The sequence below is a fragment of the Lagenorhynchus albirostris genome, chromosome X (genome assembly GCF_949774975.1).
Source record: "Lagenorhynchus albirostris chromosome X, mLagAlb1.1, whole genome shotgun sequence".
Classification (NCBI taxonomy): Eukaryota; Metazoa; Chordata; class Mammalia; order Artiodactyla; family Delphinidae; genus Lagenorhynchus; species Lagenorhynchus albirostris.
Window position 1 is genome coordinate 19,618,127 of NC_083116.1, and position 16,588 is coordinate 19,634,714.

At 39.0% G+C, this 16,588-nt stretch overlaps 1 protein-coding gene across 7 annotated transcripts in view; it reads left to right on the plus strand.

Annotated features, from left to right (window-relative positions):
- Window positions 1-16,588, plus strand: part of ENOX2 (ecto-NOX disulfide-thiol exchanger 2) — a 298,745-nt gene that overhangs the window by 202,759 nt on the left and 79,398 nt on the right. For all 7 annotated transcript variants that reach the window (XM_060137045.1, XM_060137044.1, XM_060137040.1 and 4 more), the window contains one exon: window positions 7,547-7,681. In XM_060137045.1, coding sequence (XP_059993028.1) covers window positions 7,585-7,681 — 97 coding nt within the window. In that variant the 5' untranslated portion in view covers window positions 7,547-7,584. The remainder of the gene's footprint in view (window positions 1-7,546; window positions 7,682-16,588) is intronic.

Sequence of the window (16,588 nt, forward strand, 5' to 3'; positions counted from 1 at the left end):
TTTCTTTTGATTTCCATTTGCATGGAATATTTTTTCCATCCCCTCACTTTCTGTCTGTATGTGTCCCTAGGGCTGAAGTGGGTCTCTTGTAAACAGGCTAGTAATGAGCTAATGGAACACTGTAAATAAAGGGGATCTTTGGGAGGGAGTTTAGTGTGATGCATAAGACTGTGGGCATTGGTGTCAGAGCTGTCTGGGTTTGTATTCCTGTTCTACCTCTTATTAACTGTGTGATATTGAGCTGATTACTTAAACTCTCTGTGCCTCAGTTTCATTATTTGTATAATGTAGTGCAATAACTCATATATATGGTGTGTCTATCTGTAGACTTTGAGCCCTTCATGGCCAGGACTACTTCTTCATCATCATCTTAACTATTACCATGTTATTATTTGCACTTACCAAGTGCTCAATATGACCCAGAGCCCATGCTAAATTCTTCTTTTTTTTTTTACGGTACACGGGCCTCTCACTGTTTTGGCCTCTCCCGTTGCGGAGCACAGGCTCCAGACGTGCAGGCTTAGCGGTCATGGCTCACGGGCCCAGCAGCTCCGCGGCATGTGGGATCTTCCCGGACCGGGGCACGAACCCCTGTCCGCTGCATCGGCAGGCGGACTCCCAACCACTGCGCCACCAGGGAAGCCCCATGCTAAATTCTTTACCCACATTATCTAATTTAATCTTCAACAAACTTTTAAGGTAGATACTATCATTTTCCTAATTTTTTAGCTTCACATTTTTCTCATCAAACCCAGTTCTTTATTCAGAGCACTTATCATAATGTGTAATTATTTTATATTCATTTGTATTTTAATATCTCCCTCCTGCACTATGTTGTTAGCTTCATATGACCAAGGATGAGGCCAGTTTGACTCACAACAATGTTGTCTTCAATATCTAGAATGATGCATGACACATAGAATATGTTCAATGAACTTACACTAAATATGAAAGGAAGGCTGGAAGGCAGGCTGGCAAATAGAGGAAAAAAGAAAAGAGCAAAATAATGATCACATTACAGTTACTAAGTAGTAGAGCTAGACTGTGGTACAGAGCCATCTGACTCCCAAAACCATGCTCTTGATCACTAGGCAAGATTACTTCCTACTCTTGAGAGACTTTCAACAGATGTTTGTTGACAAAATCCTCTCCTCAACTTTGTACAATACTGTGTAATAAAGTTATAGCAAGCATAAAAACCAATGGATGTAAAACTGAACAAAAGAAAGAAAAATTATAGGGGAGTAAACTGTCAGAGAAGAAGAGTTTATGTCTTAATAAAATATATTTGGCAAGATGGCACCAACATATTGAACTTGTTTCAAAGGAAATAAGGGAAACATTTGAAATAATTAACTCCACTACAGGATGAGGTGTATCACAGAATGTGTGTGTGTGTGTGTGTGTGTATTGTCTTCAAGATCAAATAACTTTGACAGTAATTGACTACTTAATCAGTGAAGCATAAACAGTGTAAAAATAAACAGATGGCAGTAGTGATTTGATAGTTATGGGGTGATACCAGCTTAAAGTGGATTTCACTTTCCAATGTTTTATTTTTTTCGTGCTAATGAACTCTTGTTCCAAAGTGCCATATCTCCAATCAGTTTACCTAGAGGGCACTCATTTACAGCCACTCTACAACTTGATGTCTTGAGGAGTTGCCACACAAGCAGAACAATAGAACCAGCATAGCAGGACATGATCTACAGACTTGGGTGAGGTATTCTGAATACCATTTGACAACCACTGGCACTTACCTTCTGAATATTCTTGGCTGTTGCCAGTGAATATAGGACTCATGGGAAAATGAGCAATTTCTTCCTTTAGTGACATAGGACTACTTTTATAAAACACCTAAAGAAATTGTTAGATGTGCATTTTTAGTCTGAAAAGTGAATCAGGACTTAACTTTTCCACCATTAAGTGATAATTCGTAACAGATGTTTAGCACAGCATGTTTTGCTAGTACAGACCTTAAATCCAGATTGCTGCCAGAGATGATCATCTGGGATTTCTCTTTGAAAGTAAAAATTTACAAGCTTGCTTATATATATGACTGTGCCTATATGGGGAAAAGATTATAGCTAATAAAATCAAACTGAATTATTAGTTGGGTGCATCTATCCCTGGTTATAACTCTAAATAAATTTCTACATATAAATTCAGTTGTCCTGGAGAGTGAATCAGTTTAGCAATTATACCATCCCCTTTAAGATGGCATCCCAATTTATCGTTTTGAAAAGGTATACAAATAATAAATGAGTGTCATTGCATAGATTGCTTATTGTGCCCCAAATCAATGTAAGTTGATTTTCTTTATTCATTCATTCAAATATTTCTTGAATACCTACTTCATACCAGACACTAAACTAAGAAATGGGGAAACAAAGATGCCTAAAACCCAGTCCCTGACCTAAAGGAGCATGTAGGCTAGCAGAAGAGAGACATGTATCCAATAACTATAATTCAAGGCAGTCAATGGTAAATGTTCAGTTGTTCTTGCTTCCTGGAATGCTCCTCAACCCTAATCCTCCATTCACCACCTAGAGGAAAATCCTATCCCTCCTTAAAGATTCACTTCAAATGATTCTTTGCCAGTGAAGGCTTCCCTGACTATTCCTCATCTCCTCCACCTCTCAACCCCAAACACATATGTCCAGACCCATTACAGAGATTTCATTACTCCTTCTCTGTTCCCATAGCACTTTCCTCATAGTTTTTTTACAGTACTTATTATAATGATTTGTATTTAGTTGTTTATATGTCACGCCTCTCATTGTATTGTGAGTTCTTCCAGAACAGTAAATGAATTTTGTTCATCTCTATATTCCTAGTCACTAGCACAGAACGTGGCATATACTAAGACTCAGTAAAAGTTTGGTTTGGGGAGAAGTGAGAGAATAAACAAAGATGAAAATCAAATTCTACATAAAATATTATGAGAACACATAGGAAGGAGTAATTAATTCCAGTGAGGTAGCTTCACAGACAAGGTGGCATTTGAGACGACCCTTGAAAAATGAGTAGGACTTGACAGGTGGAGATGGGTGTTGGGAGAAGGGAGGGTGATGAGAAGGGCATTTAAAGCAGAACTCCTTAAGGATTTAAGAACCGAGTTCATTGTAGCGAAATAATGCTGTTAATTAGCATGTTCCTTATCTGTTCATTGTAAACAAGCCTAATAGGAACTCTACTTGCTAACATTTTAACAAGCACTGTGAATTAATATATAGTTTGAAAATAGTGATACTATGTTGTCCTTTAAAAAAACTGATAATTTAGATCATTCTCTCCCCCACCCCCACCAAATTAGTCCAGAGTTTGGCTAGGTACATTGTAAATTCTTAATCTTTGATCTCAAAATTCTTTATTGAGAATAATTCCTAATTCTCTTATATATTTCCCATGCCTGCAGAGCCAGTGAGTAGCCAGACTGTTGCAAAAAATTATTTTTAGCATTGGGGACCAGTCCTTCTAAACCTGTTTCCTCTAAGAGTCATTCTCCAGCCAGCAGAGAAAATCAAAGTGCATACTCAGTAACATCCTAAAGGTCCCTTCCAGCTATAACATTGTCTAAAACTTGTCTCCCTAGTTGGGGATTGGGAGTCAAGATGAACCTAATAATCATTATATAAACTCTTGACCCAAAGGATATTTGATGCCCCATGTTTGTTTTCTTGATAATATTTACAAGAGGCTATTTCTAGCCTTCTTGTATGCGTTCTCAGAGACCACTGGAAACTGGGTGTGAGGACTAGAGCTCCTACAGACAGAGAAATCACCAGTTCTGAAATGTGATTTCTGACTGCGGTAACAAATGCTTAGGGCCATCAATCACTCTGTGTGTGTGGCGGGGGGGTGGTTTATGGAGGGGAAGCATAGGCAATTTCGCAGTATAGGAGAATAATAAAAACTAATATTTCAGAAATAATGTTTTTGGCCATTTGCATTTTCTTGTAATGACCAATCAGTGACCAAAATAGCACTTGTATAAATAACCCAGCCAAGGATCATCCCTCATATTGCCAGGTTGGAAGGATGTGATGGACGGATGTTAGCAAGGTACTATTAGAATAGAGTTGCCTTTGGGGGTGTAATTGGCAGGAGTGCATACTGGGAGGTAGGAGGAAAGCAATGGAAAGTTTTTTTTTAATGGCTATCAGTAGTCAGAGGGGAATTTACCAAAATAAAAGACTTTTTGTGCTCAGATGACTTACGACTATATCTCTCCCAACTGTGCAATATATACATGCACATGCATGTATAACCTGCTTCAACGTCTTTGCTTATGTCATCCCTGCTCTGGAATGTCTTACCCCTTCTTCTTTACCTATTTAATAACTACCCATAATTCAAGACATACGCTATAGAAATCTTTCTTTCAAATCCTGTCTTCTCCACAAAGCCTCATTCCTTAAACTCCAATAACATTCCTAGTCTATACTCTTTGAGTCTTTCATTGTTTCCTAATTGTTTATTTGGAGATACTAAAGCATGGTGCCTAAAAGTACACATTCTGTGTGACCTTGGACTATATATGTAACCCTTCAAAGCCTCTCATCTATTAAATGGAAATATAAAGAGCCCCTATCTCATAGGGTTGTTTTGAAAGTTAAATGAAAATAATGCATGCCAAGAGCTTTACCTAGCATATGGCAAATGTTCAATAGTTAGTGGTAGTAATGGATGGAGGTGGTGAGAGTAGTGATAATAATCATCATCATCACCATCATCATCGGTCTCTTCAGTTAGATTGTATAACCTTTGAAGGCAGGGACTATGTCTCCTATCTGCTTGTACTCTGCTATCCTAACCCCCCAAATACTCAATTGGTTAAATTGATATTTGTTGATCATGTGTCCAACTCAAAAGTACCACCTCAAAGATATGAAATTCCATCAGGAATACAATTTTTCCTTTTCATTGCTACTATGGAAACCCCTTTTGGATGTTTTTTCTTGGTTTGCATGCGTGAGTAGTTTGGATGAAAGCTGCTGAAGTAATCATATGCAACTAGACTATGAGAAAAATGGGAAACATCTTAATCATCCCAAGCTCCTGTGGTGTGTACACTTGAAAAAAATACTCGGAAAACTATAAAATTCTGATGAAAAAAAAGCCAAAGAAGAACTAAATAAATAGATATTTCATGTTCACGGATAGGAAGACTCAATATTGTCAAGATGTCAATTTTTCCCAACTTGATTCAATCAAAGTCCAAGCAAGTTATTTTGTGGATATAAAAAAAAAAAACTGATTCTAAACTTTACGGAGAGGCAAAAGACCCAGAGTAGCCAACACAATATTGAAGAAGAAGAACAAAGTTGGAAGGCTGATGCCTCCCAACTTGAAGACTGACTGTAAAGCTATAGTAATCAAGACAGTGTGGTACTGGTGAAAGAATAGACAAATAGATCAGTGGAACAGAAGAGAGAGCCCATAAATAGACCCACATAAATAGAGTCAACAGATCTTTGACGGAGGAGCAAAGGCAATACAATGGAGCAAAGATAGTCTCTTCAACAAATGTGCTGGAACAACTGGACAACCACATGCAAAAAAATGAATCTAGACACAGATTTTATACCCATCAAAAAATTAGCTCAGGGCTTCCCTGGTGGTGCAGTGGTTGAGAGTCCGCCTGCTGATGCAGGGGACACGGGTTCGTGCCCCAGTCCGGGAAGATCCCACATGCCGTGGAGCGGCTGGGCCCGTGGGCCATGGCCGCTGAGCCTGCGCATCCAGAGCTTGTGTGCTGCAACGGGAGAGGCAACAGCTTGTGCGCTGCAACGGGAGAGGCAACGGGAGAGGTCCATGTACCACCAAAAAAAAAAAATTAGCTCAAAATGGATCATAGACCTAAATGTGAAATACAAAACTGTAAAACTCCTAAAAGACAACATAAGAGAAAACCTAGATGACTTTGGATATGGCAATAACTTTTTAAATATAACACCAAAGTTATGATCCATGAAAGAAATTATTGGTAAACTAGACTTGATTAAAATTAGAAAACTTTGTGAAAGACAATGTCAAGAGAATGAGAAGACAAGACATAGACTTGAAGAAAATATTTACAAAATACACATCTGATAAAGGACTGTTATCTAAAATACACAGAGAACTCTTAAAACTCAACAATAGTAAAACAAACAACCTGATTGAAAAATGGGCCAGTGACTAACAGACACCTCACCAAAGAAGATATATGGATGGTAAATAAGCATATGAGAAGATGCTCCACATCATATGTCATCAGGGCAATGCAAATTAAAACAACAATGAAATACCACTACAAACCTATTAGAATGACCAAAATCCAGAACACTGACAACACTAAATACTGGTGAGGATGTGGATCAACAGGAGCTCTCATTTACTGGAGGTGGGGATGCAAACTTGTGCAGCCACTTTGGAAGCCAGGTTGACAGCTTCTTACAAAACTAAATATGCTCTTACCATACAATCCAGTGATTGCAGTCCTTGGTATTTACCCAGAGGAACTGAAAACTTATGTTCACACAAAACGTGCACAGAAATGTTTATAGCAGTTTTATTCATAATTGCCAAAACTTTGAAGTAACCACAATGTCCTTCAGTACGTGAAAAGATAAAGTGTGGTATATCCAGACAATGGAGTATTATTCAGCAAAAAAAAAAGGAATGAGCTATGGAGCCATGAAAAGACATGGAGGAAACTTAAATGTATATGACTAAGTGAAAAAAGCCGATCTGAAAAGGCTGCATACTGTATGATTCCAACTATATGACATTCTAGAAAAGGCAAAACTATGGAGACAGTAAAAGATCAGTGGTTGCTGGGGTTGGGGGAGGGGAGAAGGATGAATAAGTAGAGCACAAAGGAATTTTAGGGCAGTGAAAATACTCTGTATGATACTACAATGATGGATACATGTCACTATACATTTTTCAAAGCCTGTAGAATGTAAAACACCAAAGTGAAACCTAATGTAAACTATGGCTTTTCGATGATTATGATGCATCAGTGTAGGTTCATCAGTTGTAACAAATGAACCACTCTGGTGAGAGATGTTGATAATAGGGGAGGCTATGCATGTGGGAGGGTGGGTGTATATGTGAAATCTCTGTACTTTCCCCTCAATTTTGCTGTGAACCTAGAACTACTCTAAAAAATAGTTTTCATTGACTTTAAAACAAGGAGGAAGGAAGGAAGGAAGGAAGGGAGGGAGGGAGGGAGGGAGGAAAGGAGGGAGGGAGGGAGGGAGGAAGGAAAAAAAGAAAAGGGAGGGAGGGAGGGAGGGGAGTGGGGTGAGAGAGAGAGGGAGAGAGAGAAAGAAAGAAACACTGAAATGCCATCTGGTAAAGGGCTTTCAAATTCTATAACTTCCTGCCAGTTCGAGCTGTATTGTTTTAACCCTTGTAAAGAGCTGAAATTAAGGCTGTGTCCACCACTTGTCCATCAGTCCATGTCTGTAAAGAGTTGCCAGAGTTTACATTGATAAGTGAACTAGATACTGAAACCTTAATACAACAAATTATTTTGCTTGTCATTTCTTCTTAGCTGATAATAGTAGAACTCTGAATGTGGATTCCACTGCAATGACACTACCCATGTCTGATCCAACTGCATGGGCCACAGCAATGAATAATCTCGGAATGGCACCGCTGGGAATTGCCGGACAACCAATTTTACCTGGTATGCTATTTTTAATCACCTCACAAGTGTTTCTTTTTATTGACCATATGGACATAAATATAACAATATGACACAACTTATTTTGAAGTTGACATTTATCAGATTCTGCCTAGAGTGTGCATTTTTGTAATATGAGCTTTATAGGCTGGGTGGCCTGTAGTTACTAGTATAGTCCCTATTGCACTATGGGCAAGCTGGGGGTATATCTGATGCAGGATATGGTCACTGAATATTTAACTCATTGCAATAAAAGTACAGCAGGATTTGGCAAAGAATTACAAAGTTTGTCTAATTTTATACATTTCTTAGAGGAAACAAATAAACATGGAGCTAGAATGAGAACTGACTTAGATATCCCAAAAATCTTAGGTTCCTAGAGGGAAGGACAGGAGATAGCGGGGAACATCCCAAAGACTATTGTTAACATTGAATAACTGTTCATATTTTTTAGAACAAAGTAACCTGTAAGAGAATGGGCATGGTATACTAACTCCATCTCCACTAAAGATAAAATCAGAAGGAAAATGCCATGTCATCTGAAGGGCTTAGTTTAGACACAGAAAAGTTTCCTGGACTATCAGAGCCATTAACCATAAAAATAGGTTTGTGAATGTGCCTTGGGCAACTCAAATTTTTTATCGCTCTGCATATGACCTTAAATGACCATGAAAGTATTGTGAGTATTGATTTGGGGGGTTACAAAGAAATTTTAGCAAGTAGGCAAATTTGCAAATATAAAATCATGAATAATGATATAAATGTTATAAAATAATTATAAATTTGATCAAAAAATGGGTTTATGAAGACATTAGGGAATTGTCATATCAGGAAGCCTGGGGTGCTTTTTAAACATCCTAAACATTAATCTCCCAGATTCACTTGTTATCCTACTTAAAAGCATGACAGGACCAAGACAATCTAGGCCAATCTAGGACCTTGCTACTCAAGTGTGGTCTGCATAACCTGGGAGCTGTTAAGAATCCCAGAATCTCAGGCCACAGCCCAGACCTACTGAATCAAAGCTGCATTTTAACATGATCCCCATGTGATTCATAAGCACATTAAAGTTGAGAAACAGATCTAGAGTGATGCCACTTAGGGTTGTTGTGAGAATTAAATTGCTTAGTAAAATTCCTGGCACATAGTGCTCAAAAATGTTGGCTATTAAAATACTTTAAAAATCATTATTAATATATTTCTCATAAACATTTCCAAAGGGTGTAATTTTTTATTTCCTTTTTCTTCATTATTTTATTATAATAGAATTTAAACTAAAATCTTATATATTATTTTATAGCTTTATATAGAGTGGTCCTGAATCACAATCACAATCACTCTAGACTATCTCTTATAGTCTAGAGTGACTAGATTATCTGAGTTGGCTTAAATATTACCAATTTATGGAAGACTGAACCGTATGGGTATATGTCCCAGAAAAAATCTTGAGGCCAGACCTACTCTGTTACTAAGAGGACTAAATGTTAGCTTAGATTATTTGTAAATTACCACATTTAAACATAACTCTATGCTCACAAAGTAATCTTCAGTGCTTTGCCACCCATCTATAATGTGGAACAAAAAAAGGCCTAACATTGAGAGTAAAAAATCATCCAGGCCATCGTTACAGGCCCAAAGCTGTGCTAGGGTCAATATCAGGCCTAGAAAATTGGGGTAGGTTTTCATAACAGTAGCTCAGAGGGCTATTTCTGTAGAGACAGTAACTTGCTTAGTACAGGCCTCAAAGACAAACTGCTCGGGTTAAATCCTGGCTCTGCCACTTGCTAGCTATGTGACCTTGAGCAAGTTACTTGACCTATCTGTACCTCAGTTTTCTCATCTGTGAAATGGGGATGGTTATAGTATCTACCTCATAGGATTGCTGTGAATGTTAAATAATATACTTAGCACAATGCTTGGTATATAATAAGCACTGAGTGAAGGTTAACTGATGCCATTATTATTGCTATTAGTCATATTACATGTTATTTAAGATAAAGGAAATACTAACATACTTCCTTCAAATAGCTGCTAAGCTGCCATTTAGACTGAAAGTACTTGGGTACTAGGCAGCCAGTGTCAGCGCTAATCACATCCACCCCAACTAGACATTTGAAACCTCAAGAGTGATTTTAATTTCTACTTCAAGCCCCTTTGCCTCCCTCTTGTTTTCTTAAGGACTATGAAGAAATGGCTTCTCATGGTCCCCTTCAACCTTGTGACTCAGGGATCATTTAGCTATGCTCCAAGGAAAGTTACTTGGGTTTTTGGAAACCTGGTCTTAGAAATACTGATATTTAGTTCTCTTAAAACTAATAATAATAATAATAAATTTAAAAAGTTAAAAAAAATACTCCTCCCCGATAAAAAAAGGCTTCCCTGGTGGCGCAGTGGTTGGGAGTCCGCCTGCCGACGTAGGGGACGCGGGTTCGTGCCCCGGTCCGGGAGGATCCCACGTGCCGCAGAGCGGCTGGGCCCGTGAGCCATGGCCGCTGAGCCTGCGCGTCCGGAGCCTGTGCTCCGCGGGAGAGGCCACAACAGTGAGAGGCCCGCATACCGCAAAAAAAAAAAAGTATACAGGGCAATAGCACTAGGCTGAAACATACTTTATAAAGCTATGTGTAAAATCACTTCAGTTGTATGTGAAATGATTTTTCTCCTCTCCATATTATTTTAGGGAAGCAATTTACTCATCAGATTAGAACATGGGTTCTGGATATAGACTGCCTGGGTTCAAATAAATCCCTGCTCTGACATTAAGTAGCTGTATAACCTTTGGCAATTTACTTAACCTCTCTATGCCTCAGTTTCTTCATTTGTAAAACAGAGATAATAATAGCACCTATGACATAGCATTGTTATGAGGATTAATGAGTTAATACATGTAAAGTCTTAGAATGATGCCTGACTCATAGTAATTCCTCAGTGAACTCAGCTATGATTATTATTATTTCAAGTTCACATCTGATATATGGTTTACAAAAAGTTGAATTATGGCTTATTTCTATTCTTAACAACAATGAAGTGTAATGAATGCAGGGACAAATTTTTCCCTGGAGAAGAACTGGACAATGGCAGGTGAAGAGAACAGTGTGTGTCTGACAATGCTGGTGACTGCTCCCTGTAAATCTGGTGGGGGGTGTCCAGAGAAGCAGAAAGTTGGCTCCACACGCCAATGCTGCTTACCCTTCTTCTTGCTAGAGTCTGGGAAACAGGGGGCCTGCCACCTTTTTATGTAATGTTTTAACTGAATGGGATAAAACATCCCCCTAATCCTCTTCCTACTGCCCCAAATTCCTTAAAATGGAAAAGGAAGCAAAGGAGCCACATGGAACTCTTTCCTGAGGTCACCCATTGATGGCTTAGTAATTTAGCTACTTTTCTGCCCCTTAGAAGGTTTCCTTCTTAGCCGGCAGAGTTTTTCTTTGTCCTGTCTCATTTGGCCTATCTGTGACAACAGAAAAGGCTTTTGGCATTGATGAAAAACAAATGATACATAAGCTTGCTTGACTTCCCCCAGAGAGCTCAAATCCATAGTGTCATGGATGCTGAATCTCTTAGACACATACTTGTCATCTGGGCAGTGTCTAGCTTATTATATTCCTTGAGCATGGAGCAGAGACTGGCCATCTCTGGGGTTTGGTGTAGAGCTCCCTTTCATCTAACATGGTGTTTTTTGTACAGCTGCTGTTCAATAAAGTTAATCCACAGTGATGGCAGATTTGAAGGTCCTCTCTGGCCGGCACCTGTCTTTCCTGAAAGATTATTTGCTTCTCCAAGCTCGTCAAATAAGACTAATGTTAGTTTTCACATGAAGGGAGGCACCAAAAAGAGTCAGGCCGCCTTTGGAGCATTGTTCTGCCCATCATCCCAGATGAATCCAAGAATGGACCGATTAAAGGGTACTCAGTGAATACTGTGTGCTGCTTCCTTTACTTTCCCCTAAATTAAAATATCCTTAGCATCCAAGTGTGGAGCCTGTGAAGTCCCAAAGAAGAAGTGTCCCTCATTATGGTGTCTCCACTATACTGACTATGCCTCCTCCATAATGAGAGATGTTGGAAAATATGACTCATGGCCCTTATTCCCAGAGCAAGATGCTGCCCATCTATGAGAATTGTCATTCTTAAGGAGGCAGTTCTCACTGGATGCAGCAGGCAAACTCTGATGAGAACAGAAAGAAAGAATGAAGATGTGTGACACATGATAGGCCACTGTTCTTCAAGCTCCTCAAGGAGGCCCGGACTTGGGTTTCTATTATTTTAATATCTTCCACAAATAGAATATGCTTTCAGTGGCAGATAATGTTGAGATCCTGAGAAAGGAGAGCACTGTTCATCATCATGGTGGACACTTCACCAAGAGCTGATAATATATAAACCACTGTACCAAATAGAACTAATGTCTCTCCAAATCAAGCTTGAATCCTACCAAGTGATGGGACTCTCAAGATTCCCCCATGGAAACTATTATGAAGAGTCCAGTAGAGTGAGGTGGTTTATTTATTCGTTCATACAAGGAATATTTACTGAGGCCTGCTGTAAGCAAGATACTGCGAGGAGCCCTGGGGATAAATCAGTGAACAAAAAAGAGAAAGATTCCTTCCCTCATAGTGACTAGAGTATTTTTAGAACCCCCATATTTTATCCCTAATAAAACCTGTTCTCATTTGAGCTGCCTCTTGACGCTCAACAACTCAAAGACTTCCTAAACATTTTGTTCCTTTGTGCTTTTATTCACCCATCCATGAATTTAAATATATTGAGCTAGGTCAAGGGAATACCAAGTGGGCCTTCAAGCTCAGAATCCAGTGGCAGAGGCAGCAAAGTCCATATCACTACACTACAATGTAGCAAGTGTCACAGTAGATACATGTAGAAAAGTATTGTTTAGCCATAGTAGATACATGTAGAAAAGTATTGTTTTAGCCAGGGTAGGATGGAGGGGGTGCTAGGTGGGTAGTGGTGATCAGGGAAGGTTGACAGAAGTGGCAACATTTGAGCTCAGTGTCCAGGGATATATAAGAAAGTGTCAGATGGAAAAAAGGAACTAAGAACAGCCTAAACAGAGGAAGTGGTACACCAACGACCGGAAGGTATGCAAGACTATACAGTGTGGGGAAAATGGTTAAATACTGAGCTGATTTACATCACCCCATTCCACAAAATATTTGAGGCAGCTTATAAGAAAGATTACAGTAAAAGAAAAAAATTACAAGTAAAATAAACCATCATCTGGGAAAATATAAATGAGAATAGAAGGGGAAGCCCCGGTAGGGAGGTTAATTAGAATTGAGATATGTAGGTTATAGGATCCCACCCAGTTTCTAAAGGTGAACTGCACTTGTGACCAGGTAGCCAAAACAAAAAGGGAAACCTGATCAGTTATATAATCTGCATTTTCCCTGAAGAGAAAATATACCAGTCCTCAGCAGAAGTCAAACTTTTCATGGCCCTTAACACTTATGTGTGTTTGACACTTTAGCTCTGAAAGACTTTTTTCATAGGGATCTTCATACATAAGGGTGCACACTAAGTGAGGTAATTGAGTCATCTCCAAACACTGGGCTGGAGCCCAGGACCAGTTGATATTGCTTTCTCTCATCCACTGCAAAATGTAGAAACTAAGAATATAGTGAATTTTTCATGAAGCTAAATTTGCTCAATTGAAAGGACTGTTCTTTATTTGGAGATTATAGATTTCCTATATTTTTGGTTTTGAAATGTTCTGTCTTTTGTGAATTGCATGAATGGTATGTGGTTAATTTTTGTTACTTTTTTCCATGTCTTAGCAAATTAAGAGGTTGGCAACCTTAAATATATATATGTATATATATATTTCTTATTCATCTCTAAAATCCAGAAATCTAGGAACCAAAGATGTAGTGTGAAATGTCCTCCCTAATGCCTTTCCAAAGGTGTTCACAGAATCCCTAGATGAGAGTCAGGGGCATGACCCTGAATCTGTCAAATGTTCTAACAAGGCAAGAACACAAAGAACAAAATAGGGAGGAATAGGGGGAAGGTGGACTAGATATATAGATATTTGCAAAAACTTATACTAATGAAATAAAGCTTCATTGGTTGAAATTTGGGATCAAAGTTGATATTTATTAGGGAGAGTCTTTATGAGCTGAAATTATGCCACATAACCCACCCAAGCCCAGCTTGCTGCCTCGTTTGTCATTGTACATGAACCAGGCCCTACCCCAACTTTCCAACTGACCTGAAACAAGGGTTTTGATGATCTTCTGGAGAAGCAAGGCAGATTTTGGTACAATTTGAGAGTCATTGTGCAAAAATTTAGAAACTTGTGTTCTATTTCCAAGAGGGCTTGTGGTAAGTCCAAGGTCATCTCACAGCTCAGCCAAGCTCTCCTTAGAAATCTGTGTTCCCTCTTCAGGTTGGCTGCCTGAAAAGTCTTTTCAAGATCTGTGTAGAGAGGAGGCAGCCAGGACTGTAGTGAGTTAAAATTTCTCAATACCCAGGCATAATTCTTAATTTTCCAATGAATTTTGTAGGAACTCTAAAGAAATAGCAATAATGTACCAGAAATGTATACCTGAATTAGAATCATAACTTTCTATAAAATAGCTTAATTATGCATATATAATTAGATCCTATTTGGAACATTTATTTTAGACTAATCCATAGTTGCATTTCAATGGTTTTACTGTGAATACAAACTACCTCCTGGTGATCAAGGGTCTCTGGAATACCTAAAAGATTGGAAATGCCTTTAATGGACCTGGGCGGGGGACTTGGATGGGGAGAAGTCACTAAGTGTAAGCAGAGGCTTTCTGAGGGTATGAAGAGGACTCCAGCCAGCCAGAACCAGGTCCAGTTCTGAAAAGGCAAGCAGGATAGTAAATATGTCAGCTCCTATATCTGCCTATCTCCAGTTCATACATTGCCACAATTCCAACTTCTCCTGTGAGTCAAAGTTGAGACTTCAGATTTAGAACAGAGGGCTCTAAATTATCTAATGCTGTGACAACACATATATTGAATATCTCAACAGGAAGTTCTGGCTGTAGAGATAAGCAATCCTATGGTAGCCTTTTGGACAGGAACATTTGAAGGACTCTACAGGTTGAGTAGGTAGATAACAGAGCTTAGTCTGACAAGAAGTATCTTTTTTTCCTGTGGACCCATGGACTTTGTGAGAAGCAGAGTAGAGTAATGATTGAGAGCATAACTAGTAAAAGCCACCTACTGTGTGGCCTTACTGTGTTATCTCTGTAAGCTTCAATTTCCTTATCTGTAAAATAGGGAATAATAATACTGGTCATTCCTTAGGATTGTTCTGAAGTTTAAATGAGATGATGTGTATAAAACCTGAAAATTCATATACACCTGATCAATGGGCAGTAGTATTATGGACAGCATCCTCTTCCCCTGCCACAAAAGTAGATGTTACTGTCTATAGGAAGAAAGCCATCGTGAACTGGCCTGCCAGAAAATATCAAGGGTTGAACCATAAAATTGGCATGTGTGGTGTCTTTGTCAGGCATTAAAGATGGGCAACCTCTAAGGTTTCTAGTGTTTTGTAGACATCTGTAGTCTTTGTACATCTGGTAGTGTGTTGTCATCTGGCATTGTTCCAACTGGTCCTTCTGCACAGCAATAGTACAGTGACAACTATTGCTCAAAGACAGTGGCTGTGGGGCCCTGCTGGATCCCAAAGCACCTTTTCAATAATCGGAAAAATAATGTCAGTCTAGTTAGGTGCTTAGTGTACTTTCTATTTTAATTACTTGAAAATAGCTAACTCTATTAACCAATCACACCCCACTCCTCAGACGTGCTGCATATTCTGCTTACCTATTGCTGTATGACAAACACATTATAACTTAGTGGCTTAAGACACAATGACTTTATTATATTTTAAGATTTTTCTGGATGAAGAGTTTAAGCAGGACTCAAATGGGCAATCCACCTGTTCCACATGGTATCAACTGGGATGCCTCAGCTGTGGTGGGATAGTCTGGAGGTTCCAATACAATTTTATTCATACTCATGGCACCTTGGCAGGGACAGATAAAACACTGGGCTCAGCTGGATCCCTCCCTTTCCATTTACACTAAGGCCCTCTCCACATGGTCTCTGCAGCATGGTAGTCAGACATGTTACATTGTGACTAAAGCTCCCATAGCAAGGGTTCCCAGAGACAAGTGGAAATTTTATCTCTCTTAAGGCCTGGCCCTGAAAACAGGCACAACATCCCTTCTGCTGTATTCTATTGGTCAGAGTGGTTCTAGAGCCCATCCAGATCCTCAAGGGGATGGGGCATAGACCGCACCTCTTGACAGGAGGGGAAACAAAGAATTCGTATCCACCTTTAATCTACCACACTTGCAAAAAAGAATTATATAGAAGCATTTTGTTATTCGTCTGCCATGTTTTTCAGCATACCTGTTTCACCTTATACCTGTAATTAAATTAATTCATTAAAACAATTGCCATACTACATTGAGAGGCAGTGCAGTGGTTAAAAGCATTAGAGTTAAACTAACCTGGATTTGAATCCTAGGTCTTGCCTAGGTTATTGGCTGTGGAATCTTGGGCAAGTAACTAAACCCTTCTGAGCCCCAGTTTCTTTATCTATAAAATGAAGGATAATAACAGTACCTAGCCCACTGGTCTTTTGGAATGAGATTATATAAAATGCTTAAGCACAGTCCCTAGCACAATGGAAGCACCCAATAAACAATTATAGTGATGATAATAATAATTGATGATAAAGCATTATAATTGTTTGCATGGCTGTTCCCAAACTGTACTCTGAAGTCGAGGATTTTATCTTATTCCTTCAACCCCAACACCTGCAGAGGGGCTGGCATCAAAATACGGAAGGACATACAAATGGTTAGACATATGGATGACTGGACAAATGACATTTTCCTCCATT